Genomic DNA, 23,697 nt, shown 5'->3' with positions numbered 1-23,697 from the left:
ACGGTGGAGTAATTGAAACGGCCAATGATTTGGGTGAGAAAGTTGCCTGCCATGGAGGCGGCGCAACCGTAGCAGATCGCTAAGCGGTGTCCGTTAAGAATATATCGCAAATGCACGAAGAATTAAGCAATAGAGGCTTACCGATACTAGCAAAAGCATAGAACCTCGGATCCTTTAGCGGTTTGAAAAACTCTCTCGCGTTGAACTTTGTTCCCGTCTTGCTCGACCCATCTTTCAACACCCTCAGCCTGCCTACTTCCTTTTCCCGGCCATCAAGGAACCGCGCCTCGTCGAGAGACCAGGGGAGCATGAAGGCGGTAAGGATGGCGAACGCGACGGTGAATGCGCCTTCGATAAGGAAGAGGATTTGCCAACCCCAGAGTTTAGAGTCCATTTGGAAGACTCCATAAGCGATAAGGCTGGAGCAGAAGATGAGCGTTTTTTAGGTCAGCGCATGAGGTGGGAGGGAAAAAGACGGGGTGACGTACCCTGAGAATGCACCCGACAGGGCATTGCAAGAGTAGAAAACTGCAATACGCTAAAAAAAATTAAAATGAAAATGGATGATAACATGTTGAATCAAACAGCTTACCTTGCCCAGTTCCGAACGAGTATAAAAAGTGGTCAAGTAAAAAATCAGCGAAGCCGCAAAGCCGGCCTCAAAAGCACCCAGCACTATTTTGTATCAGCCTTTTTCTTTCCATTGCTTTCGGCTGCAAGGGCAAAGGGAGAGCAATTTACAGAGTCTGACAGCAAGCACTCCAGCAAAATTCTTACACCCGGCATTGATCATCGCCATCCCACCCCACCCGATCATGTAACCCGGAATCGTCCATTTGGGCCCGATTTTCCTTGTAAGCATTACGCTGGGTACGACAAGGAGACAGAAGGGGACATAGAAGACGGAGAGCATGATGGCGTAACCTTCGTCAGGAAAGTTGAGATCGGTAGGCATTCCGTCGGATTTGGCGTTGGACACGTTGGATCGATCGAGGGAGTTGAAGATGTAACACCCTGGATGATGAAGATGTCAGCGTTAGATGAAGATTTCAGCGTTATAATCGGAAGGATGGACAAAGGGGGGAGGAGGTTGCGTACACCAAATGTAAGGCAGGATATGCCAGTCCAGTTTACGAACAAGTGATCGGCTTTCTTCTTCGGTGAAAGTGTACTTGTTGATGTACACCTCTTCGATCAGGGTGGTGATGGCCTGAGGAGTATTTCCTCCTTCTTCTTCAAGGTCCTTGTCTTCCTTGTACGACATCTTTGACCAGGTTTGTCGGTTTTGATCAACTAGGGGAGGGAGGTTGGGAATGATAGTTTGTGGTTCTTTGTCTTATGAAGACTTTTTAGTCGCCCGTCATTTTCTATCGAGGCTCTTTGAGGAAAGCAGATGACAACAGTAATTGCTCGTCGCTACGCACTATTGTGCCGGATTGACAATTATACCGCTTTCTTTCGATCAAACTCGTGACCTGACGGCATCGGAACCAGTCACTACACAAAACCAAAGCGTTCATCACACACAGCAGGCAGAGAAGATGCACGCAGTAGTATGGATTTGAGAATCGATGTCGCTATCACGCGTTATAGCGTATCTACCATTCGTTCATCTTTTTTTGTGAGCGGTGGGATCGTACAGCCGCTGCTTGGAAATCCTCGGCGTGTCTGATGGGCCTTATCGTATCTCGTTGCCCGCAGTGTCCGAAGTGTATTCCCCGATGTCCGATGGAGGCGTGAATGGATGTTATCACGCCAGCGATACGTGATTAGTCGTCTCCCGATTATTATTGTGCACGGATTGTTCCTTATCTAATGCCGCACTCGCGTGACGTAATCCCAACCCAAGTTCCACGTCATGACATAGGAACGGCTATGGCCGGCGGGGGATCCACCTTCGCTGGGTAATATATAAACAGACGCTGGCCACGTGCGACCGCCCATACGCCATGCCGCTCCCGTACACCGTCGCATCCACCGTCCCCCTCCCCCCCGCCGCCGTCGCCAAGCTCCGCAACGCCTTTGCCGCCTTCATCCACCGCACAGACCCCGCCTCCCCCTTCACCCGCGACGAGCTCTCCAGGATCCAGGTCTTCTTCACCACCGGCCGCGGCCCCCCCGTCGACTCCCTCGCCCATGTCCCCAACCTGCAGCTTGTGCAGCTGTGCTCCGCCGGCGCGGACAGGGCCATTGCCAGTCCCGCAATGAAGGCGTATGTGGATGGGCGAAAGGCTGCGAGCGGCAAGACAGACAGCAAGGCGGTCAGACTCGCGACTGCCTCGGGCACCCATGTGCTCTCGATCCCGAATTATGCGGTGGCGATGGCGATCGCCTTGCTGCATCAGCTTCCCCGGCAGATCGTCGGCGCGCGGGTGAGTCCAAGGCGGGAGAGCTGCTTTCTGGGTGCCGCGCCTGTGCTGAATGAACCAGACTGAGCAGCGGTGGCTATCCGAGGAAGAATGCGATATGGATGGCCAAGCGTATTACGCTCGAAAGACTTTCCACCGTACCGCCGGTCTCCTCGTACGTACCCACCCTCATCGCTTCCACAACGTGTAAACCTCTTTTCTGCTTTTCTTGCTAACCGTGCGTCGTTTCGGTGAAAAAGGGCTACGGATCACTAGGCCGCGAAACGGCAAGGCTTCTTAAAGCACATGGTATGCGAATCATCGCCGCCAACACGTCTGGCAAAGCGACCCTTCAAGACGGGTACGTTATCCCCGGTACGGGCGATAAGGACGGTGCGTTCTAAGCATATTCCCCCTCTTGCAGCTCTGCCTGACAAAGGGAACACTCGACTTTTATGCCCGTTCAGGCTCCATCCCAGAAGCGTTCTACTCCACCAAGGATCCCAAATCCGTCAAGGAATTTTTGAATCAGTGTGACGTCCTGGTAGCCAGTTTACCAAACACGCCAGCGACGCAGTACTTTCTCAACAAGGAAAAGCTAGGTTCGTTTTCATTCTACGTTTTTTTCATTCTTCTTTAATGGAGCTGATAAATGATTCTTTTTTTAAACAGAGATGCTTCCCAAGGGCGCCGTACTCGTAAACGTCGGCCGAGGGTCCCTCATACCTTCCGGTACGTCCGCTCCGACTCAATCACACCAAAATCTCCCAGCTAGAGTCTTGACTAATCTTTCTTTTTTTTTCTTCTTTTTTTACTTTTCACACAACAACAGACGACCTCTTGGCTGTTCTCAACACCCCGCACCTATTCGGCGCCGCCCTAGACGTGACAGACCCCGAACCCCTACCGGCTCAACACCCCCTGTGGTCCCACCCGAAATGTATCATCACCCCGCACTTGTCGGGAAACACACAAGGTGAGATGGACATTGCGGCCGATGTGTTGCTGTTTAACGTCCAGAGGATGAAGGATGGGAAAGAGGTTGTCAATGAGGTCAGGTGGGACAGGGGGTATTGATGCGGGGGGGTTATGCGAGAGACAAGTGTTATCTGGGATACGTTGTTTGGATCTTTCTGTCAGTAAAAGAATGCAACTAGTTTCAAAAGAATAACTATGCCATGCTTTATGAACAGACCACTTTCATTACTAGATATCGTCCCAGAAACTTTTTGCTGCGACTTTTCTTTGCTTCTTTTTCCTCTGCATCTCACCCACACTCGCGCTCCATCTCTTTACGCCTCTCCCCCCCATTCGACTCGACTCCAATACCTAGACGTTAACCTTGGCAGCCAACACGTCCCCAATCTCCTTCAACACCGGCAGGAATTGCGCCTGCACATGAGGGTTGCCAGACGCTTGCACAGAGGCAATAACGTTGCTCAAATGCGTCTGCACGACAGGGTAAAGGCGGACAATGTATTCCTTGATGTTGGGGTCCTACAAAGCATTGCGTGTTTTTTTGGTTAGCAGAAAAGATTACTTTAAATATGAGTGTGGATGTGGACATACACTAGGGTCGAGGAGGTTGATTGTGCGTCTGATCCAAGTGACGAGATGGGGGAACACGGGGTGCTGCGCCGGGATGTCGGCAATCGCAATAGACGTCTAATTTTTCTTGATTAGCTCGTAATTCTTGGGTTCTGTAAAACATGTGCCGGCTGGTGGGATGGATGCACTTACGCGATGTAACAAGGTCAACAAAACTGCCTGGCTCAAAGGACTTTTACCTGATACGGGCAAACAGTAATCCGTCAAGCCTAGATGGTCATCCACAAGCTGGAGAGTGGATGGTACTGTCTGAGCAGTGAGAGCGGCAAGGAAAGTGTCTTCCAATTGGGCGGGTGTGGGAAGTCGGGTGTTCTGCATGGGAGGTGGGGGAGGACCTTGAGTGGTGGAAAGGTTGGACACAGATTGAGCATGGTTGATACCGTTGAGGTTTCTTCCTTGGATATCCTTGACAGCAGTCTGCAAGGCTTCCATCTGCTGCGACATCTCTTGAAGTTTGTTCAACAATTCATCTTCTCCGACATTTCGCTTCGTCTCGGGAACAACGGGTGGTGGGAGTGGGGTAAGCTCTTTTCTAATTTGAAGCATCTCCGATTTCAGCTCGGTAAGAAGCGTGTCTGTGAGGGAAGAGGTTGATTGGGTAAGCGTGGGAAGAAGGTGGGAGCGAATGGCTTGTTGAATCATCTTCTCAACCTATACCCCTCATGTCAGCATACAGCCCACGAAAAAAATAATAGGAAGAGATGACGTACAGAAGTCTGGACAACTCCTGCAACAGTCCTACTGACCACCGGGCCCAAGCCCTTCTCCAAATCCTTTGGCACCTTGTCTAAACAGCTCTTCACCTCTCTTTGAACCTCGTTACTGATTTCACCAACCATCTGGGGCATTAATCCCTTCAAATTCTTTTGGAGCTCGATACTGATAGAAGACATAATTTGAGGCTGGAGAGAACGTTCGACTCGAGCCGCAATGTTGCTGGAAAACGAAGGTGAGGCGATAGTGGCGAGCTGCGCCGAAAGAGGGGAAATGGAAGCAGTAAGGAGATCCTGGAATTGAGTAGAAAGGCGACCTTCCATCTATATAGCTATTAGTATGCCCGCTTTTGTGCAAACCAAATTGAAAAAATGGACTTGCTTGCTTGAGAGCCTCCTCGTTAGCCGCCGCTCCTCTCTCGCTCTTCGCCTCTGCTCTCTCGCTCTTCGCCTCTGGAACAGCCGACAAAGTCTCAGCCCCCCAAGCAGCCTCAATCTTGCTCTCCGCCTCAGCAGCAGCTTGCGCCCTCGCCAACGCCCTCTCTTCCTTCCTTTTCTCCTTCTTGAGCTTCCTCGAGTTCATTCCAGTACTAGCGGCGGCAGCAGCGGCACCACCTGCCTCCTCCACTAATGATCCGGAAGTGCTGTTGGTCCGGGAACCAATGCTCGGCAGAGGCTGAGGAACAGGGAGATTTTGAGGAAGGGGAAGGGTCTTGCTGGTGGGAGTAGATTGAGCAGACTTTTTCCTCTCCTTCTTTTCAGGTTGTTGTATCTCCTTTTCTGCCTCCTTTTCCTTCTTTGGCTCAACAGATGTAGCAGCTGCCGCAGACGAAGCTACAGCAGAAGCAACAACGCCGCCTTTGACTAAACCCGTCGCCTGTTTCCCCATACTAGCACTGGCAAACCCTTCTGCCGTACCATAAAACCACTCCAAATCACCTTCCTCCCTTCCCGGCCCAGGATCTCTACCCAAATGGGCAATCATTCCGATTGTAACTACGCCAGTTCCAGAAGATCCTTGTTGGGTAAGTGGGAATTCTGCCATCCTGTCGAATGCTACAACCTGAGGGCTGTTCGGGCTGCCCGCATCCCTTACAGGCTCAGTATCCTTGAGAGCGTACCTGAAAGCGTAGAGCGAGCTTCGGGCAAAGGGCGTGATGAAGAGCAACCCAGAAAAGGGATCATACATCGCGTGAGCATAATGCGATGACGCATCCAGACCTGGAGGCGCGACAAAATGAATGGATGACAAGACGGCAAGACTGACTGTGATTTGGACAAGATCGAAATGAGTATTCTGGTCTCTTCCGATAAGGACGTTGGATTCGATAAAGTGGGCAGAAGAAGGAGGTGAATGAGGGGAAGACGATGGGATGGAGCGTTGCCAGACTCTGTTGAGGCTTTGTGTACTGTATAGCGAGAACGTTGAATCAGAGGAAAGGATACCCATCGCACTTTGCGTGTTGTTCACACAAAAATCAACGACATTGCCCATCGTTCGGAAAATAGTCTTGCCCGCAAATGTTTCTTCGACCTTCTTCACACCTCGTCCTTCTCGCGTAGGATCAAACATCGTCACACCTTCATCACCCGCCACAATCACCCAGTCAGCCCCGTTCTTCTTCAACCATCCGACCTTGAACGCTTTGCCAATAGCGCTACCGGTAGTGTGGCTAATCAAGGTCAAGTCAACAGGTGGGTTATCTTCCCTCCAGCCAGCGGGGACACGCCAGATCCATAAAGAGCGGTCCGCTGCGAGGGCCGCGACGTATACAGGACAGACTGCAATGTCGATGATAGGGCCGGGAGTGGAAGTGGTGGTTTGAAGCATGAGCCGAGCGCCACTACGGCTGTCGATAAGCCTGATCTTGCCTGGTTGATGTAAGCACATGGTTCACTGCTACGATGGCGTACTCACCTTTGGACATGGTATAAGCCACGAATTGCCTTGTCAGTCCAACCTTCCTGCCTTTCTTATATCCAACATCAACCTTCAATAGAGTCGTTGGTTGGATGTACAAAAGGTCAGGAGTGGAAATAAGAGAATCAAGATTGGGTTCGGAAAGGTCGATAGTGATATGAGACTGAGTTGTCTTGGGTCTACGAGTAAAGTAAGCATTGATATCATGATGATTTTCATTAAAGCTTACCCGCTGCCCTGCTGGTTCTGCGGGGGGGCATTATCGGCCACGGGCTCTTCCTTGAGCGAGGCCTCTTGGGCGGCAACAGGAAGTTCAGGAGCTTTAGAAGGAGCAGGACTCTTGACCTTATCCTTCTTACTCTTCACTTCGTTTGGCGCCGGTGCAGTGGCTTGTATCTTTTCTTCGTGCTTGACAACTTCGGGTTCAGGCTTTTTCTCCTTTGCAGGAGAAACAGCAACCGGAGCTGGGTCGTCAAAGGCATCGAAAGGAGACACAAAAGAGAAGTTGGGCACAGCAGACTTGGGTCTCGGCTGCTCGCCTTGCCCTTGAGGCTGGGCAGGCTCAGGAGTTTGAGTGGCGTTGGATTCCACGATTGGAGGGGATGCAATCGCGGGGTCTTGAGCAGGCGTGATGTTAGGTTGGGGCGGATTGCTGTGATCGATTACCGGGCTCTTGATTCCTCTGCACAGATATCAGTAATTTAGAAGATTACTATCGAGGAAAAGAGCTTACCCGAATGGAGCACTGGCCTGACTTTCAGGTTGGACATGTCCCGAAAGTGGCGTTGGAAACCCACTTGTAGTGACATTAACAGGCGTGCCGGCGCCGCTCCCACCAAAAGACAGCATACCAAGCAACTTTGCCCTCTGATCTTGAGCCGGTCCTGAAGGAGGAGGGGGACTTGATACCGGTGCCGAACCCACGCTAGCTTGTGAAGCAGACCTCGTGCCCGGAGTGTGCTGACCGATATGACCGAGTCCGATCGTGGGCCCAGCAACGGAAGCGTTTGAGGCTTTTTCGAGAGCAACACCAGCAGCACTGCCATTGGCACTTACAGAAGGCGATGACGTCTGGAGCTGTATGCCCTTGAAGAGATCGTTCAAGCTTACGCTTTGAAGAGAAGGTGGTGGTGGAGTAGGTTCCGGTTCTCGAGGTGACGACGCCGTCGCCGCCGATTTGTTTGGTGGCGGCGAAGTCGCTGCATTAAGCATCTGGAACAACCTTGTTTGGTGGTCCATGCCCGTTGTTAAAAAGGGACAAGTTGAAAGATAGAGAATAAAGGAAATGGAAATACCCATACGACAACTGGGTGGATGGATTCCTCGTGTTCGTCTGGTTGTCGCAAGCGGCGGCCATCTCCACATTTCACGACAATTACATGACATGAACACGAACGAACATTGATGTTGTACAGTTATACATGTGCATATCCATCCACAAGGAAATCGCGCTGATAATGGATTGATATAATTAGGCAACTTGCATAAGCCTATTTCCTTCCTCAAGGAAATGCACCGCATGTACAATAAAAGATGTATAAGTTAATGAAGTAAATAGGATGGAAAGAAAATAAAACTTTCGTGTACGATTATTAACATGAGGCTTCTAAGAACACGCAAGGATGTGACTAACGTAGATATTATTAATAATTATATCTCATACACCCTACCCTATCAGAACCACACGTCTTTGGGATCACAATTAAGAGGTTGGAAATGCGTATTCGCTGAAGATGTATAGATGATAGAGGGGCTAAGGGTTTGTTTGGGAATTGCTGTAAGCTACAATATGATGGGTTTCTTCGCCCATCTTCTTCGAAGACACGGTTTGGATTATGGGATGGAATTATAGAATAGTCTAGTACTGCAGCAACAGACCGTCAGCACTCTGTGCATCGGACAATGAATGAGGAACGAAAGGCTTACTTTCTCACCCGCCATTCGACCGTTGGCGAATCTACCGCAAGCTCCACAAACAGAAGTGCACATGGACAAGAACAGCGACGCCAAAGCGGCGACCGTGAACCAGTTGGCATTACCCAAAGTAGCCTGAACACCACCATCCCGAGCATGGTTCTTTACAACGTTCCAGAGCACCATGTCAATCACAAACACCACCAAAGTGATAATAAGGCCCAAGGCGGAACAGAGGGCCATGAAAATGGTGGCAACTCGGGAAGCGGCACAGGCACCGAGCAAGCCGAAAACAAGGGCGAGAAGGGCAAGGAAGCCGGCGATAGGGTGGAGAATCATGGCATAGGTGAGATTGTGCAAGACTGTTTGATTGATGTTGACGTCGCTGTGAAATCAGACAGTGTAAATATGTGGTCTATTTGCTTTGAGAGAAGAAGGAAAAAGAACGAACGTAGCACCGTTTATGACAAGATCATATCCAACAGATTTGCTTGAACAGCTACCCCCCTTGACACATTCTCCAAAGACACCGAAAACGGTCTTGGTCGTTCCCGCTGTAGTAGTTAAAAAGCCGACTTGGTCCCATGCTGGAGGGGAAATGGAGGCTGTTGTGAGAATGTCATTAGCATCAACGCTTTGATAGATATGTCACATGCAAAGTGGAACTAGAAAGACTTCGTCATCTCAAACGAATTTGGGAGTGGCTCTTATACGACGCAGGCACGCATGTGCCACATGAGAAATGGAAATGAACCTCCCCCAGCCACCTATCAGAGCTTGCTCTGTGATGACTAGGGCAATCCTCTCTTTGAAATAATTTTCCAGAAACATCTGCTATCTGTTGCTTTCGAATATTTCCATGATGCCCCCGAAATAATTTCACAACGCATTGAGGGCCCGAAACAAAACTCACCAAACAAAAGGAGCACTGCAGCAGCAAATGCGAAGAAAAGACCTGGGAATGCAGGTGAAACCATGTTTTATAGCTCTGAAGTTGGTTGTTTCAGATGTGGAATGAGATGATTGGTGAGGAGTGTCTTGCTGTGATTGTTTATCTGGCTGTTCTCAACACTCGGGCGTTGTCTGATGTCTTGTCAAGCTGTCGATCTAGACCGTGCTGGCAGGTGGCTGTGTGTCGGGCAGTGAATGCGATTTTTGTTGTTTGTAGAAGGATGTGCAAATGCGAATGCAAAACCTGGAAATGGAATTGAATAAACCCTCGTCCAGGAGGGAGCAGGAACGAGCGTTGGGAGGTGATCAACTGGAGATGGCCCGTCCAACATGTAATTTCATACGTCATACCCTGACTTTTTTCTCCCGCTTCTTTTCCCCGCCCGAATGCCCAAAAGGGGAGATTCCTGCAAGCGGAAGGCGGCCAGAGCTGGGCTGGACTGCTTATACAAGAAAAGGAACAAATTTATCTTTTGGCAAATCGTCATACCTCTATCGCTGCATGCGTGCAGTGATGCATTTTCCTTCTTTTCTCGATTGACATCAGCTCCACCCGGCATGCCCAGCACTTCACCTTACACGCCACTTACCACCCGCTCCTCTTTCATCCTCACCGTCTGTACTGAATTTCCATCCCTCATCCTGCCTTATTACGGGTATGGAACAGATCCGTCGTACAGCAAATAAACACGCTAGCGCACGCATCTCTTACGGCTTTCCCTCATCCGTGTCCCTTTCATTCCCCAGCTCCCTGGTTTCCCATGCAAACATGCAGCTCGCTATGTTTTATACTTTCCGGTTTCCCGGTTTCTAGCGTCATTCTCGGCTGCTCATCACTCGAACCCTCATTCGTCTATATATATGTAAAGGGCAGACGGCCAATAGAACCATGCAGAATGAACAGTTTGATGCATAATGATGATGGTGGAACTCGATTATCTGCGGTGCGTTTTTCTGATCTGGGATGCGTTGCTTGGGTCTAGAAAAGTGTATAGGATGATGATGAAATTGCATGCGAGCTTCCTCTTCGTTAATTGGCTGCTTCTCCAACTCACGTTTGTTCAATCATGTCCGCTCTTGCCTTAATTATCTGCTGTGGTCCATCTCTATTTTTCACCACCCACAATAAATATGGCGAAATCTTCTACCTACTCTGATGTCTCCACTAACAGCAGCTAATAATCAAGGAATACCAACGTATGCTACTACTACTATCCTTCCTTCCTTCCTTCCGATATATGTGTATCGAGATAAGATTACAAGAAGATATGCGATAGGTCCACATCGTTCATCGCACCTTTGTCCATCCATTCACATGCACAGCCACAAGATCACCTTCATCGTCCAAACTTTCCAGTCTTTGAGACATTGCCCATCTTGTCTTTGTATTTGTTTTGACTCGTATGCATTAGCACACCCCCCTTATTAAAGGTTTCCGAATAACAAACATAAGACCCCGGCATCCCCTCAAGAGCATCATCTCAGTTCCTTCACCCGTTCGCGCTAGTATTAAGATTCCAGTCACCCTTCATAAGGCATCATTTAAAATAAAAAAAGATGAATGGATAAACGAAAAGAAGATGAGGAATCAAACATATAGACAAATCAAACGAACTAAAGAAATGACAAAAAGAGTAAAGAGGAAAGTAATTGATGAAAATAAACGGCTTGAAAAAGGAAAAATCCTATCCACCAAAAAGGGGTATATTCTTTTGCTAGGTAAAGACATTGGAAAAGTCAACGTCATTTTCGACATTGACAGTCAGGAATGTGGCATGGGGCGAGTTTTGCATTAAGTCGCATTCTGTAGCAGCGGCATTTGGGAGAGTAAGATGTTTGTGTTCGGGGTTTGCGTTTGTAGCTAATCGCGTATGGAGGGTCATTTTTCGTCTCGCTATAATATGTGGAACGGATGATCAAAAGGTATGAGGTGCAAAGGCCGGTATAGCAAAGAATGAAAGTTGAGGAGGATAGAGGAAAAAAAGGCGGGAGGACGTTTGAGGGATTCGCGATTTAGACCTTGAGGTTCTTGACGTTACTCGAGAGCCATTGCAATCCTTCAAACAACCCTTCTCCAGTCGTCGCGCAACTGTACTTATGTCAGATGACAAGCGAGATAGGAGGGTGAGAAGGAGGAGGGTAAAAATAACGTACCTCGGGTGGACGTACCACGACCTATCTTTCATTCGATGTAATCCAAGCTTTTCAGTGACCTCTGCTGGTGACATGGCTGTGAATCCCATGTGAATTAGCGTAATTCTTTCATAAGCTGTGCCTCGCCCTTGCATTCCATCTCCTTTTTCATTTTTTCTTTTCCAAAATACGAATGTCTTCTCACCCCCGTCTTCTCCCTGCAAGACATCAAATCAAAGGCAAAAAATATGACTCACCGCCAGGTAAATCCTGTTTATTCGCAAATACCATCAACAGACACTCTCTCATCTCCCTGTCCGCCAAAATCCGTTCCAGCTCCAGTCGAGCTTCATCAATCCTGTCCCTGTCGCCAGAGTCGATCACAAAGATGAGACCTTGTGTGCCAGTATAGTAATGTCGCCATAACGGACGGATCTTGTCTTGGCCTCCCACATCCTGCGCGAAACTGGATCAGTACCGTGGGGCTCGAAGGAGAGGTGGGGAAAGATGAACGTACCCAGACGTTGAATCTGACGTTTCGGTATGTAACTGTTTCCACGTTGAACCCGACGGTAGGGATGGTCGTGACGCTTTGGTTGAGCTTAAGCTTATATAAAATGGCTAATGGAGACATCATACACATGTTCAGCTTCCAATAATTCCCAGCAAAATATGTAGATATAACGTACTCGTCTTTCCGGCGGCGTCCAGCCCCAACATCAGGATCCGCATCTCCTTGTTGCCAAATAACTTGCCTAGCGTCGTCAAGAAATAGTCAGCTATGATTGGTTTCGAAATGGGTATTGCGTTGATCAATACAGGACACACCAAGAGCTTTACTCAATTGCCCTCCCATGGTGAATACTCTTCAAAGTGCGAGGCGGGTACAAAGGATCAGATGTTGACAGCGTCTCGTGCGAGAAGATGTAGCCGGACGCTGATGGGTTTACTCCAGAATGATTGCCGCGCCTGTAGTCGATGCCCGAATGTATTATCCAGGATTCTTGCAGGGGGAGAGCGACTGAGATGAAATGTGATTCTTCAATTATGAAGTTATGGAGAAAGATGTAGCGAAAAATGAATACACCCAAGCCAACTCGACAACAACAAAGCGCGCGCAGGGGCCATTTTAATTAGATCGCGATTGTTACGTAAATTGTGGTTGTCGCGGTGGAGGCCCAGCCAGTCAGAACTGGAAAGGCAGGAGACTGGAACACAGAAGATGGCGGCCCACCAAATGTCTCAGGTAGCAGGAAAAGTCACAGAAGCTTGTCAGAGAATATATGCTACAGCGAGATGTCTCCTTAGTATTACTGTAAACTTCGTGTACGCCCATTATTAATGAAGCTAACATAAATAAAGCATGGTGGATAATAGCCAGGTGGAAAAAGTTAAGCGACAACAGGGTCGTTCGTCATAAGCGCGCGGCGGTCCTCGCCGACCTCGCTGATGACTGGAATTTTGACTCGATGAGCCGGCGGGAGGGAGTAGCGAACCAAGTTTTGTAAAATGGTCACGACCTGTTACCCGATCGACTTTACATTTATTACATCTGCATATTCAGAACCTCTATTCGAGAAATGCCCTCCCCTACAAGAGTATCTATCCGAGACGTAAGTCATTCTGTTGCTTGATTTTTGATTGGCAAAAAGCTCATTTGAAGACAGGCCATGGAACTCCTCGACGACCGAAGGGTCAAGATTGTCAGGCCTCTTATCCCGTACGTCTCTGATCAATGTATTCGTTTGGAAGCTTATGCTCCCTCAGCCCTCAGATTTTACATGAAGAACTTCCCCTCTCATTGAGGGGCGCCCAAACTGTGCTTGACGGCCGTCGACAAGTTGAGGCTGTCATCAAAGGTGATGATGACCGATTGCTTGTCGTTGTCGGCCCCTGTTCCGTGCACGATCCCGAACAGGCCATCACCTATGCTAAAGCTCTCAAAGAGTACGCCGACAAGGCTGCTGAAGATCTTGTGATTGTTATGCGAGTCTACTTTGAAAAGTATGTCTATCCAATATGGAAAAAGCAAGTATTATTGAGCTGACATTCAGGTAGACCTCGAACAACTGTTGGCTGGAAGGGATTGATCAACGACCCGGACATGAATGGTTCTTACCAAATTAACCGAGGTCTTAAGATTGCACGAAAGTTGTTGTTGGACATTACCGAAATTGGTTTGCCCGCTGCCGGCGAGTTCCTTGGTTTGTCTTCACCATCTCTTCCCTTGTTTGAACTCCCAAGCTTACAGCTTCACAGATGTCATTTCTCCCCAGTACCTCGCCGACCTTTTCGCATGGGGCGCCATCGGAGCCCGAACCACGGAATCCCAAGTCCACCGAGAACTCGCGTCTGCACTCTCCATGTCCGTCGGTTTCAAGAACGGTACTGACGGCTCTATCGGGATTGCAATTGATGCGATCAAAGCAGCCGGATCTGGACACACTTTCTTGTCTGTTACCAAGCAAGGATTGTCCGCGATTGTTGAGACGGAAGGAAACAGTTCTACGCATGTCATCTTGAGAGGAAGCAGCAAGGGACCTAATTATGGAGTGGATGATGTGGCCGCTTGTGCGGAAAAATTGAACAAAAGCGGATTGCCTGCCAAGCTTATGGTACGTTTATTAATCGTCTCTTCTGGTTTAAAAATACATGGCTAAAACAAGCAAACAGATTGACTGCTCTCATGGTAACTCCTCCAAACAACACCTCAACCAAATTAAGGTCGGTGCCGACATTGCCTCCCAACTTTCCTCTGGACCCACATCCAACGCCATTGTCGGTGTCATGATTGAGTCCAACATCTTTGAAGGTCGACAAAATGTTCCTGCCGAGGGACCTTCTGGATTGAAGTACGGTATCTCTGTGACGGATGCTTGTATTTCGATGGAGCAGACTATTCCTTTGTTGGATGAGTTGAGAAAGGGTGTGCAAGCGAGGAGAGAAGCTGTCAAGGCTAAGAGAGAGGGACAGCAGTAAACTGTAGGCTGAAGAGTTGGTTTGGAGGAGGAAAAAACGCCCGTTTAGGGCAGGAGATTGTTTTGTACGTTGTACTTTGCACGCATGGCACTTAATTTGTGGAGTTGCGTTATCGTTTTCCTGGTTTTGGAGGCTGGTAGTTCTCATGTTGCATTAAAGGGAACTACTGGATTCATGAGGTAGATCTTCTAACGTATATGGAGTCATGGAATAAGACGACTGATCTTGGCCAGGTCCTGGCCAAGCGAGGCCCAATAAACAATGCTCATCTAGTTCCTGATCTGCATCTCCCATCCGAGCGGACATTTCCTCCCTTTGGAACATTATGATTGCATATAGCACGGGTATGTATCACACAGCAAAATCAGAAGAAAAAAAAAACACCGCTCAATTTCCTTCACATTTTTAAGACCCTAAATCTAAACCTGCTCAATGCCCGCATACTCGCTCTCAACCCCAGGCTCCATCAACACGGCATGACCCAAGATCAAAATCGCCGATGAACCAACTAACCAGAAGAAAGTTGACACAGGTGAAGCGATCCACAAAAGCGGGAGACCAATTACAAAGAGCGCAGTGTACAGAGATTTTTGGGTGATAATGTGGTCGCCTACTTGCATAGGTTCCGGGGCGAATTTATTGATGGCTGCAAAGCCTCCAGCGAGGAAGGCAAGGGCGATAAGAAGGAGAGGGTTTGTTATACTATGAATATTATTAGGATTGGGACGGCGAGAAGTAGGAAATGAAAAAAAAAGTAAGGACATACAGAGCGTAGACGGCAAGAATGGCGATGACGATGAGGTAGTTACCAGAGTAGTGGCGGGTATTATAGGTCACACGCTATGTCATTCCATAAGCATTAGTACCCCATCCTGCTTGATGAGATTGTTAAGGCCCTCAAGGACACAAACTACATACAGAAGTCGCCTCATTCATGTTTTTGGGTCGGGAGAGCTGTCGGTGATCAAACTGTATGGCAGAATCAGAATCAATTAACTTCGCAATCAAGTGAGCCTGCAGGTACATACAAATTCTTGAGGAGGCTTCAGGGTAGACAACTTGGTCTCCTGCGAGTTGGATCAGTACTCGTCAGCATGACCATTGAAGCGAAGCAACTGGCACTGAGGCGGGGCTGCTGCGCGGAGGACTAGCAACAAGACAGACGTACTCTGAAGTGTTTGACGACCTCTGTGGCTTTACCGATGTACTCCATTGTGTGTGCTTTGCAGAGTGGATAGTGGTAGATATGAGATGGATGGAAAAATGAAAAACAGTTGAAATATAAAGTTGCTGGAGAGCACTGCACTGCTCCGTCTTGCTGTGGAGGAACCCCAGCCGGCGGGATGCTGGCGAGAACTACAACAGGGTTCGAGAACCGAATAACGGGGATCGCCGTAGAGTTTATTCCCAGTCAGGCGGGTGTGGCCGCTGTTGTGTGCGTTTCGTAATTGATTATAAGAAACTTGCGGATTACAAGAAAACCGGCATTTTTTGGTATTAATAAGGACGGATTAGAAATCCAGGGCAGGTCAGGGCGGAAAGGATTCCTCTGGCCTCTGCTTTGATTTGCAGATCGCTGTCTACTAAGTACGGATCTGCTTGGCACGTGTTTTGTTGGATCGATCCGTCGTCTTTACATATCCTTCGTACAGTATATCTCTCCCAGTCGGGATACCTCTATGCTCCCACAGTCGTACTCGGGCATTCCCTCATATTACCGCTTACGTCAACTCCGTCCTGGCCACCAACCCTTCTCAGCACAATCAAGAGGTCGAGCGAAGGTACATACACCGTAGCCGCTGGCACTCGACATTACTGCTTTAGTGTAGCCAGACGATCAGCATAGCTACATAAGCCACATCGCTGATTGGGCGTCTGCATGCGATAGTCGAGTGTATGGACTCGACAGTTTTGTGGCAAGGACGACACGACTCACTTCCCGCCGTTTTCAACCAATCTAATATAATACACCGCATATAATGGCCAACTATCAGCCACTTGCCACATCACCCACTGTCGCAGACGTTGTCGAATCTCAACAACACAAACATCCCGTGCGCCGCCGTTGGCATCTTCGTACTCGACCGTTACTGCTTTTCGGTCTTCTCGGCACCTGCTCCCTCCTCGGTATACTCTACGCTCTCTTCTTCCGCCCCTCATCTTACGAAACCATAATTATCAAAGCAGCTGATAATCCATACTTCCAAACCGGCGAAGTATGGACACACAACGACCAAGTTGCTGCTCGGCTTGAGCGATGTGCCACTCTCGGTTTATTACGAAATACTTCTCTGCCTTTAACCTCGCACGAACGTCTTAGCGATGAAGAAGAGTCTGAGCTTGTCGCTCAGGGGTGCGGTACGAACGAAACAACCGTTATTATCCTCTCTTCTATTTACTTTGCTGAAGCGTTCTCTGGTGCTTCCGTCACTGGCGAAACAGTTTACGCCCAATCTGTCATTTCCACGCTCAACGCCTACAACTATTCTTACATGTTCAGTTCTTTGGGGTGGTGGAACCCAGATATGAGGAAAACGGTGGAGTTGTGGCATAAGCATAGGTGGAACGTGAGGATGGTGTTGGCTGATCCGGAACAAGTCGACGTATGTTGGAAGTTGACGGACCAAAAGTGTTTGAAGACGGAAAATAATCTCGAGGGTATTGAAGCTTGGCGTGTACTTGCATTTTGGTACTGGGACGAGTAAGCAAATCATCTACTTAAAACCAGCCCCCTCCTATCAAGCTAACTTTCTTGAGCAGCCCCGGAACCCCACTGGGCCCACAGTTCACCCTCTCCCCATCTCCCCGAAATTCAAACCACTTCCTATCCTATTCCATCGAACCTACCTGCCACCGTCTTCCTTACCTGCCCCCTTCCCAACGTTCCGACCCTCCACAAGCCTATCTCCTCGCTAAACAAATGCACTACCTAGACGATACCCCTGCTTTTTCCTGGACGCTACCGGCGCTGATGGGGCTGCAAGAGGAGTTTGGTATCCAGGTCGTAGCCGGGTTGAGGGATGATGATCCGGTTACGGCTAAAGCTGTAGAAGATATAGGCCTGAAAAATCTGGGGAAGCTGGGCGTGATCGAGTTTTATGCGCAGCTGTCAAAAAGTTTTGTGCTACTTGGTGTGGGTCGACCTAGGATAAGTCCCAGTCCTTGGGATGCTTTGTGCATGGGCGTTCCTGTGAGTAATTAACTATACTCCTTCGTGATCAGGCTGATTTTATGGGGTTTAGTTTATCAATCCCATCTTGACTTGGGACGAGACCGATCCATTGAATCGAACCAAATGGCACGCTCAACAATGGCACATGACTGACCTCGATCCGTAAGCCCCCTTTCTCTGTGTTTTAAACCCCGAAAACTGATTTTCCTTCTGCCCCGCCCTTTTTGTCTTTGCGTCCAGACCATACGTCTACTCCGTCCCTACGCACAACCTCACCGCCCTCCGCCTCGCCGTGCAAGCCGCCCTACTAAACCCCATTGAATCCTTTATTCCACCATACATGAAATGGGAATTCGTGCTAGAAAAGATGGTGGAGATGGTAGAAGGTGATTGGAGAGGAAAAGCGAAAAGATTGTTGGAAGAGAGGGTTAGGAATGGCGGACAGGTAAGTTTTATTTTCAGGCTTGAAAGTTGAGAAGACGTGATTATTGACTACGGGAACAGACTTTTGTTCTATAGATCTATTCTATAGAAATATTCTCTATCATTGTTTCATTTGTTGATTAGCAACATATTTGCAACGAATCATATACTTTATATCTTGGTCCTTTGTTCTTTTGGTTGTTTTTCGGCTACTTGTTTTTTTTGGGTTAACGATGCACATGTTGTAATCTCCGACATCCTTGGACGTTTTTTTTCTTTTTGGATCGCAAAATTAAGACTGTGATCGGCGTTTTGAGTGGTTTTACTTAGTGTTTGGTTCATCGACATTAGTAACTTCAGCATGCCAAGGGAAACGTGGCCATAGTTCCAAAAGGTTCTATCGTTATATCCATTTTTGGCTAATATATCTCTTTCCCTCATCCCTCTTTTCCACATTTTACGAAAAATCCCTGAAGATGAACGGCGAACTAAAGGTGACAGAAACGTTCATTCCTCGTAGTTCTCGCCCTCCTCCACGTGCTCCTCACCCTCGAGCTCGTACTCCTCCTCTTCAAGATCGGCGGAGGCATCTATAGGAAAACAGCCTAGGTTAGCCATTGTGCCACAGCGTTGGGAAAAATAAAGAAGAACACGGGACATACATTGGTCGTACTCGATACACAAGTCTGAAAGGTTCGCTTCGGCCTCGGTAAATTCTTGCTCGTCCCTGTCGAATTCATCCTGATCAGCATTCTGATCTCATCCAGGAAGCGTTTTGAAGGAGGTAACAACGTACATTCCCTCACCAGTGTACCAGTGGGTGAAGGCTCTTCTCCTAAAGAGACTCCTGAACTGAGTGTGGGATCGCTTGAAGACCTCTACAATTTGCAAGTTCACATTTGGTCAGCTTGTGATTCAAAAGATATACAAAAAAAACGTACCGCTGATGGCGGTAGTATTGGCGACAAGAGTAGCGGCAGCTGTTTGACCAAGGGGAGGAACGGTACAAAGCGTGGTGAGGGAGCTGTTGGGGATCTATGACTAACCGTTAGCCATCCGCTCAAAACATAATTGGTTCAATGAGGGAGCTTACCCAGGGAACAAAGTGCTCAGAGTTCTGTCCAAGATCAGTAACTAAAAGTGATGTCAAAGCTCGACGCAGTACTCACCTTGTTGTGGAAGTCCCAGACAGCGTTTTCGACTGAAGGACTGTCAGCGAGATACGAGGTTTACGTATAGAAATGACTTACTGTCCCTCATACTGAGCTTACCGCGGTAAGCAACAGAGACCGTCAGGTATTTACCGAACAAAGGGTCGATGGCCGCAAGCAAGCTTCGTTTTTGGAAGATGGCAGCGGTGAGCTCGTGCACATTGGAAGCCTATAGCAGTGTGAGAAGAGGTTGTTCAACAAGGTGATAAGGAGACATACGGTGTAAGACTTGGAAGCGTTGGCAACAAGAGGGGCGTAACCGGCAGTGAAGAAGTGCAGACGTGGGAAAGGAACTGGATGACAATTTAGTCGGGCGCTTCTAGGCACGTGCAGAGCACTCACCCATGTTGACCGCCAGCTTTCGAAGATCGGAGTTAAGGACACCAGGGCTACCGAAGTTAGCTTTTGTAATCCATTTATACTTTGTTAGACCACTTACAAACGCAAAGTAGCTACCGTATGTGATCAGCATGCGATTGTCAAGCAAAAAATCAACTTACTAGTGAAGCCAGTCATGACCTTGGCAATCAGTGAGTTCAAATCCTTGTACTCTGGAGACTGGATCTTCAAATCAGAGACGCAGATGTTGTACAGTGCTTCGTTCTGTGGAATGTCAGATAATCGCATATCGCCAAGTTTAAAGCAAGATGCTTACGTCGATACAGCAGGTAATGTCACTGTTTTCAACCAAGTTGTGTGTTGACAGGACAGCGTTGTAAGGTTCGACGACCGTCTCAGAGACCTTGGGGGATGGGAAGATTGAGAAGGTAGCGAGCATTCGGTCAGGATATTCTTCCCTGATCTTGCCGAGAAGGAGAGCACCAAGACCGGAACCGGTACCACCACCAAGGGCTGAAACATACGTCAATCATAATGCGGCGCTGAATGGTTTGAACTCACAGTGTAAGAGCTGGAAACCTTGGAGAGAGTCAGAGTTCTCCGCCTGTTGCCTCAAAACATCGAGCACAGGGTCAACAAGCTCGGCTCCCTCGGTGTAATAACCCTTGGCCCAGTTGTTACCTGCTCCAGACTCTCCGTGAACAAAGGTATCGGGCCTGAAGAGGTTGGCGAGGGGGCCGGAACGGACGAGATCGACGACACCGGGCTCGAGGTCGACTTGGATGGATCGAGGGACGTATTTTTTGTTGGATGCCTCGGTAAAGTAGACATCGACTAGGGGAGGATTCAGCTTTTGCTATATCAATCTAGTAGACGCACCTTTGTCAAGGATATGGGGATCGTCGGTAGTGGCTTTACCACTCCCTATCATGAGTAGTCAATTTTTGTTTCCAACCTTGCGACGAAATTTCTTGGCTTACTGTCAAGACCGTGTTCCTACGTACTTCGTATTAGCGTAAATCACGATGATCTCATCTTCCACACTTACCTGGAGGATGTTCTCCCAGAAAGCAGTACCGATTTGGTTACCGGCTTTACGCAAACAATCAGCACAACTCTCTTCGTCGACGCAGACCACACCAACCTTGGCCGACTACAAATATTTATCAGCATTATTCCGCGTCTGATATGCAGAGCTACTCACCAGATACGTTGATAATTTCTCTACCCATGGTTATATATCAAAGAAGTATATAGTGAATAGAAAGAGAAGATCGAAGTCACAAACAATAACGCGGGTCAGGCGCCCCACGCGAGCGTGTTACATCATCAAAACACGCGTCGCGCCAGCCAAACAAAAGCATCGTGCGTGGAACTGCTTCTCCAAAGCTTCATCATGATTTCAGTTATATCTAGCATTTTCACTCTTGCATTCTCTTGGCAGTACAAGGCGCTCAGGCCACGCCGTTTATGCTGAATTGTAACATGACAACTATCAAACGATATGCGAGACGACTTTTTGACAATTCGTTCGAACAGCCGACGCTTACTACTACTACAACGTAACACTCTAGTCACAGTACTACAAATTTGAAAGCCCATACAGTGTGAAAAACCAACAGCTATTCTTAGATGAGAAAAGGTGCAAAAGGAAAATCAATAGAAGTGACGGAACAATGGGTTCTTTGGTCCCTCCACCAGAATCTCGGTGGGGACATCTTTGCTCTGCCAGTTGACGCCTTGGGCTTGATTTCTCTTTCGGTTGTCGAGGTACATCCACATCCGCAAACCAATGACGAGGATGGCAGCAAGACCTTCAATGCCGGCAGTAACACTGAGGGGAATGATGTAGGCCGGCGACCATTTGTCAAGGAAGATCTGGGCTGTGGAAATTTCAGTGTGGGAACCGTATTATAGAGAAGAAAGGACTCGCCAGAAACGATACCACCCAAATTGGCAAGGAAGGCTGTATGAAGAAGGTATATTAGCCGTATTTCATACGAGTTAAAAGCGGTGGCTTACTGTAAGTACCTACTCTAAAGGCTCGACCATCTTCAGTAGGGTCGTTACATTGGTGCCACGTATGGAATATGACACTCGGAGTGAAAGCGCCCGCGGTGATAAGGAAAGTGGCAAAATAAGCTGGGCCAACACTGGTAACGGGAAGCGCGACCAAAAGGATACACCCAATAAACACGAGAATAAGAGAAGAGGCAAGATGGAAACCTCGTTCACGGAAACGATCTGAGGACCAAGCGGTGGCGCAAAGTGCAATGGTTCCGACGGCATATGGAGCAACGGTGAAAAGATTGGTCTTGACGGTGGAATAATGGAATCGGCCGATGATTTGGGTGAGGAAACTACCGGCCACAGAGGCGGCGACACCGTAACAGAGGGCTAAACACGTTTATTAACTGTGGATTGGCTGTGGGTCAAAAGCGTAGTACAATTGAATATACATACCGATAGAAGCGAAAACGTAGAATTTCCAGTCCTTTAAAGGCTTGAAGAATGCCTTCCTGTTGAACTTGGTGTCGATGGCGGTGGAACCATCCCTCAAGATACGAAGTCGGGCAACCTCCTTCTCTCGGTCGGTCAAGAATGACGCAGTGCTAGGGGACCATGGGAGCATGAGGCCGGTGAGGATGGCAAAGGCGACAGTGAAAGCACCTTCGATGAGGAAAAGGATTTGCCAGCCCCAGAGTTTGGAGTCCATTTGGAAGACACCGTAGGCGATAAGGCCGGAGAAAGCACCGGAGAGAGCTTGACATGAGTAGAAGGCGGCGATTCGCTATACGTTTTTTAGTGAGCCATTACAGATCAAGCAAAGCTAGACATGGCCATTCACCTTGCCCAGTTCGCCCCTAGTGTAAAAGGTGGTAAGATAGAAAATCAAAGACGCAGCGAAACCAGCTTCAAAGGCACCCAGAACTGTATGCCACGTCAGTTACCCGTAAAATGTCAACAGCATTCACTCACTCAAACGAACAATGAGAACACCTGCAAAGTTCTTACACCCAGCATTGATCATCGCCATCGCACCCCAGCCGAGCATATAACCTGGAATAGTGAACCTTGGACCAATCTTTCTTGTGAGCATGACACCGGGAACGACAAGACAGGCAAAGGGAACAGTAAACACGGTGAGCATAATGCTATAGCCTTCGTCAGGGAAGTTGAGGTCGGTAGTCATTCCATCCGATTTGGCGTTGGAGACATTGTTACGGTCGAGGGAGTTGAAGAGATAACAAGCTGATACCGGCCATTAGTTTGAATGTAAGGACTGATGCAGGGTAAATCCCAAGAGGAGGGACGTACCCCAGACGAAAGGTAAGATATGCCAATCGAATTTGCGTACAATGGATCGGTTTTCTTCTTTGGTAAAAGAATAATCAGAGACCTCGGCCACCTCTTCAACCTTAGTGAAAGAGTCTCGGGCAGCTTCGTCGTCGATAACTTTCTCGAGTGATGGTCTTGATTCCAACTTGGACATCGTTGTGAATATGATAGATGACCAGAGAGAGAGAACGACGGTGATGGATTGCATTATTGTTATATACCATCAGGGCAGAGATACGGGACGACATGACATAATACCTTATCTGGAGACGATAACCTTCATTACTAGTAGTGTTGTATGTCGTGGCTCGTCTTATCTTTCGCGAATATCCGACTTGTATTATTGGGTGAAAGGTGAAGTGGAGGTTATTGACCGTGTCCCGAAGTGTTTAAGCGTCTCGGGCAATGCATTCAATTGTTGTTGCTGGATATGCTGGGGTTTATCTCACCTTGCACCGCCGCATGCGTGCGACCCCACTCAACGATCGGTAGGTCAACAGACGAGGACAACCGGCAATCATCAGAGATGCTATTCTTCGTATCTGGCCGCCTCTTCCAGCAGATAGCAATGATGTTGTTCTTATATTATCCGATTTCACTGGATAAGCCTCAAGTCTCGACAACGTCTTATCCGGCGAAAAATGAC

The 23,697-nt window shown here is 48.4% G+C and overlaps 10 protein-coding genes across 10 annotated transcripts in view; 3 read left to right on the top strand and 7 right to left on the bottom strand.

The window, feature by feature from the left end:
- Positions 1 to 1,264, bottom strand: part of CNBI0260 (hypothetical protein) — a gene marked incomplete at both ends in the record, with an annotated part of 1,880 nt that extends 616 nt beyond the window's left edge. The window contains 6 exons of the mRNA XM_768567.1: positions 1 to 79; positions 142 to 419; positions 489 to 538; positions 593 to 675; positions 742 to 1,014; positions 1,099 to 1,264. The exon at positions 1 to 79 is cut by the window's left edge and continues 296 nt beyond it. Of these exons, the coding sequence (XP_773660.1) occupies positions 1 to 79; positions 142 to 419; positions 489 to 538; positions 593 to 675; positions 742 to 1,014; positions 1,099 to 1,264 (929 nt within the window). The remainder of the gene's footprint in view (positions 80 to 141; positions 420 to 488; positions 539 to 592; positions 676 to 741; positions 1,015 to 1,098) is intronic.
- Positions 1,265 to 1,949: 685 nt separating this feature from the next.
- Positions 1,950 to 3,425, top strand: CNBI0250 (hypothetical protein; the record flags this gene model as incomplete). Its single annotated transcript, XM_768566.1, has 6 exons — positions 1,950 to 2,372; positions 2,431 to 2,523; positions 2,609 to 2,741; positions 2,816 to 2,950; positions 3,021 to 3,080; positions 3,181 to 3,425. 6 exons carry the CDS (start codon positions 1,950 to 1,952, stop codon positions 3,423 to 3,425), a joined length of 1,089 nt encoding a protein of 362 aa, XP_773659.1.
- Positions 3,426 to 3,677: 252 nt separating this feature from the next.
- On the bottom strand, positions 3,678 to 7,802 carry CNBI0240 (hypothetical protein; the record flags this gene model as incomplete). Its single annotated transcript, XM_768565.1, has 8 exons — positions 3,678 to 3,845; positions 3,918 to 4,013; positions 4,089 to 4,607; positions 4,667 to 4,986; positions 5,048 to 6,541; positions 6,588 to 6,769; positions 6,820 to 7,272; positions 7,324 to 7,802. 8 exons carry the CDS (start codon positions 7,800 to 7,802, stop codon positions 3,678 to 3,680), a joined length of 3,711 nt encoding a protein of 1,236 aa, XP_773658.1.
- Positions 7,803 to 8,448: 646 nt separating this feature from the next.
- On the bottom strand, positions 8,449 to 9,481 carry CNBI0230 (hypothetical protein; the record flags this gene model as incomplete). Its single annotated transcript, XM_768564.1, has 4 exons — positions 8,449 to 8,454; positions 8,517 to 8,889; positions 8,956 to 9,109; positions 9,418 to 9,481. The coding sequence occupies 4 exons, from the start codon at positions 9,479 to 9,481 to the stop codon at positions 8,449 to 8,451; spliced, it is 597 nt and encodes a 198-aa protein (XP_773657.1).
- A 1,987-nt stretch (positions 9,482 to 11,468) lies between these two features.
- CNBI0220 (hypothetical protein) lies at positions 11,469 to 12,444 on the bottom strand (the record flags this gene model as incomplete). Its single annotated transcript, XM_768563.1, has 6 exons — positions 11,469 to 11,544; positions 11,610 to 11,685; positions 11,846 to 12,044; positions 12,106 to 12,209; positions 12,278 to 12,343; positions 12,417 to 12,444. The coding sequence occupies 6 exons, from the start codon at positions 12,442 to 12,444 to the stop codon at positions 11,469 to 11,471; spliced, it is 549 nt and encodes a 182-aa protein (XP_773656.1).
- Positions 12,445 to 13,168: 724 nt separating this feature from the next.
- On the top strand, positions 13,169 to 14,567 carry CNBI0210 (hypothetical protein; the record flags this gene model as incomplete). The annotated part of the gene is made up of 6 exons (XM_768562.1): positions 13,169 to 13,201; positions 13,256 to 13,308; positions 13,356 to 13,592; positions 13,647 to 13,792; positions 13,848 to 14,203; positions 14,262 to 14,567. 6 exons carry the CDS (start codon positions 13,169 to 13,171, stop codon positions 14,565 to 14,567), a joined length of 1,131 nt encoding a protein of 376 aa, XP_773655.1.
- Positions 14,568 to 14,986: 419 nt separating this feature from the next.
- On the bottom strand, positions 14,987 to 15,780 carry CNBI0200 (hypothetical protein; the record flags this gene model as incomplete). Its single annotated transcript, XM_768561.1, has 5 exons — positions 14,987 to 15,269; positions 15,334 to 15,407; positions 15,486 to 15,536; positions 15,596 to 15,634; positions 15,736 to 15,780. The coding sequence occupies 5 exons, from the start codon at positions 15,778 to 15,780 to the stop codon at positions 14,987 to 14,989; spliced, it is 492 nt and encodes a 163-aa protein (XP_773654.1).
- A 766-nt stretch (positions 15,781 to 16,546) lies between these two features.
- On the top strand, positions 16,547 to 18,258 carry CNBI0190 (hypothetical protein; the record flags this gene model as incomplete). Its single annotated transcript, XM_768560.1, has 5 exons — positions 16,547 to 17,268; positions 17,328 to 17,757; positions 17,810 to 17,901; positions 17,980 to 18,184; positions 18,244 to 18,258. The coding sequence occupies 5 exons, from the start codon at positions 16,547 to 16,549 to the stop codon at positions 18,256 to 18,258; spliced, it is 1,464 nt and encodes a 487-aa protein (XP_773653.1).
- Positions 18,259 to 18,669: 411 nt separating this feature from the next.
- On the bottom strand, positions 18,670 to 20,944 carry CNBI0180 (hypothetical protein; the record flags this gene model as incomplete). Its single annotated transcript, XM_768559.1, has 18 exons — positions 18,670 to 18,752; positions 18,825 to 18,889; positions 18,959 to 19,040; positions 19,104 to 19,197; positions 19,256 to 19,279; positions 19,332 to 19,363; positions 19,413 to 19,542; positions 19,593 to 19,666; positions 19,716 to 19,762; positions 19,813 to 19,825; positions 19,874 to 19,976; positions 20,029 to 20,225; positions 20,274 to 20,546; positions 20,592 to 20,636; positions 20,693 to 20,708; positions 20,761 to 20,804; positions 20,857 to 20,865; positions 20,917 to 20,944. 18 exons carry the CDS (start codon positions 20,942 to 20,944, stop codon positions 18,670 to 18,672), a joined length of 1,359 nt encoding a protein of 452 aa, XP_773652.1.
- Positions 20,945 to 21,368: 424 nt separating this feature from the next.
- Positions 21,369 to 23,259, bottom strand: CNBI0170 (hypothetical protein; the record flags this gene model as incomplete). Its single annotated transcript, XM_768558.1, has 7 exons — positions 21,369 to 21,595; positions 21,646 to 21,678; positions 21,735 to 22,109; positions 22,176 to 22,503; positions 22,561 to 22,643; positions 22,692 to 22,964; positions 23,031 to 23,259. 7 exons carry the CDS (start codon positions 23,257 to 23,259, stop codon positions 21,369 to 21,371), a joined length of 1,548 nt encoding a protein of 515 aa, XP_773651.1.
- Between the last annotated feature and the right edge of the window lie 438 nt (positions 23,260 to 23,697).

Source organism: Cryptococcus neoformans, chromosome 9, assembly GCF_000149385.1.
Source record: "Cryptococcus neoformans var. neoformans B-3501A chromosome 9, whole genome shotgun sequence".
NCBI lineage: Eukaryota > Fungi > Basidiomycota > Tremellomycetes > Tremellales > Cryptococcaceae > Cryptococcus > Cryptococcus deneoformans.
This window is presented reverse-complemented; position numbering and strand designations above follow the sequence as displayed.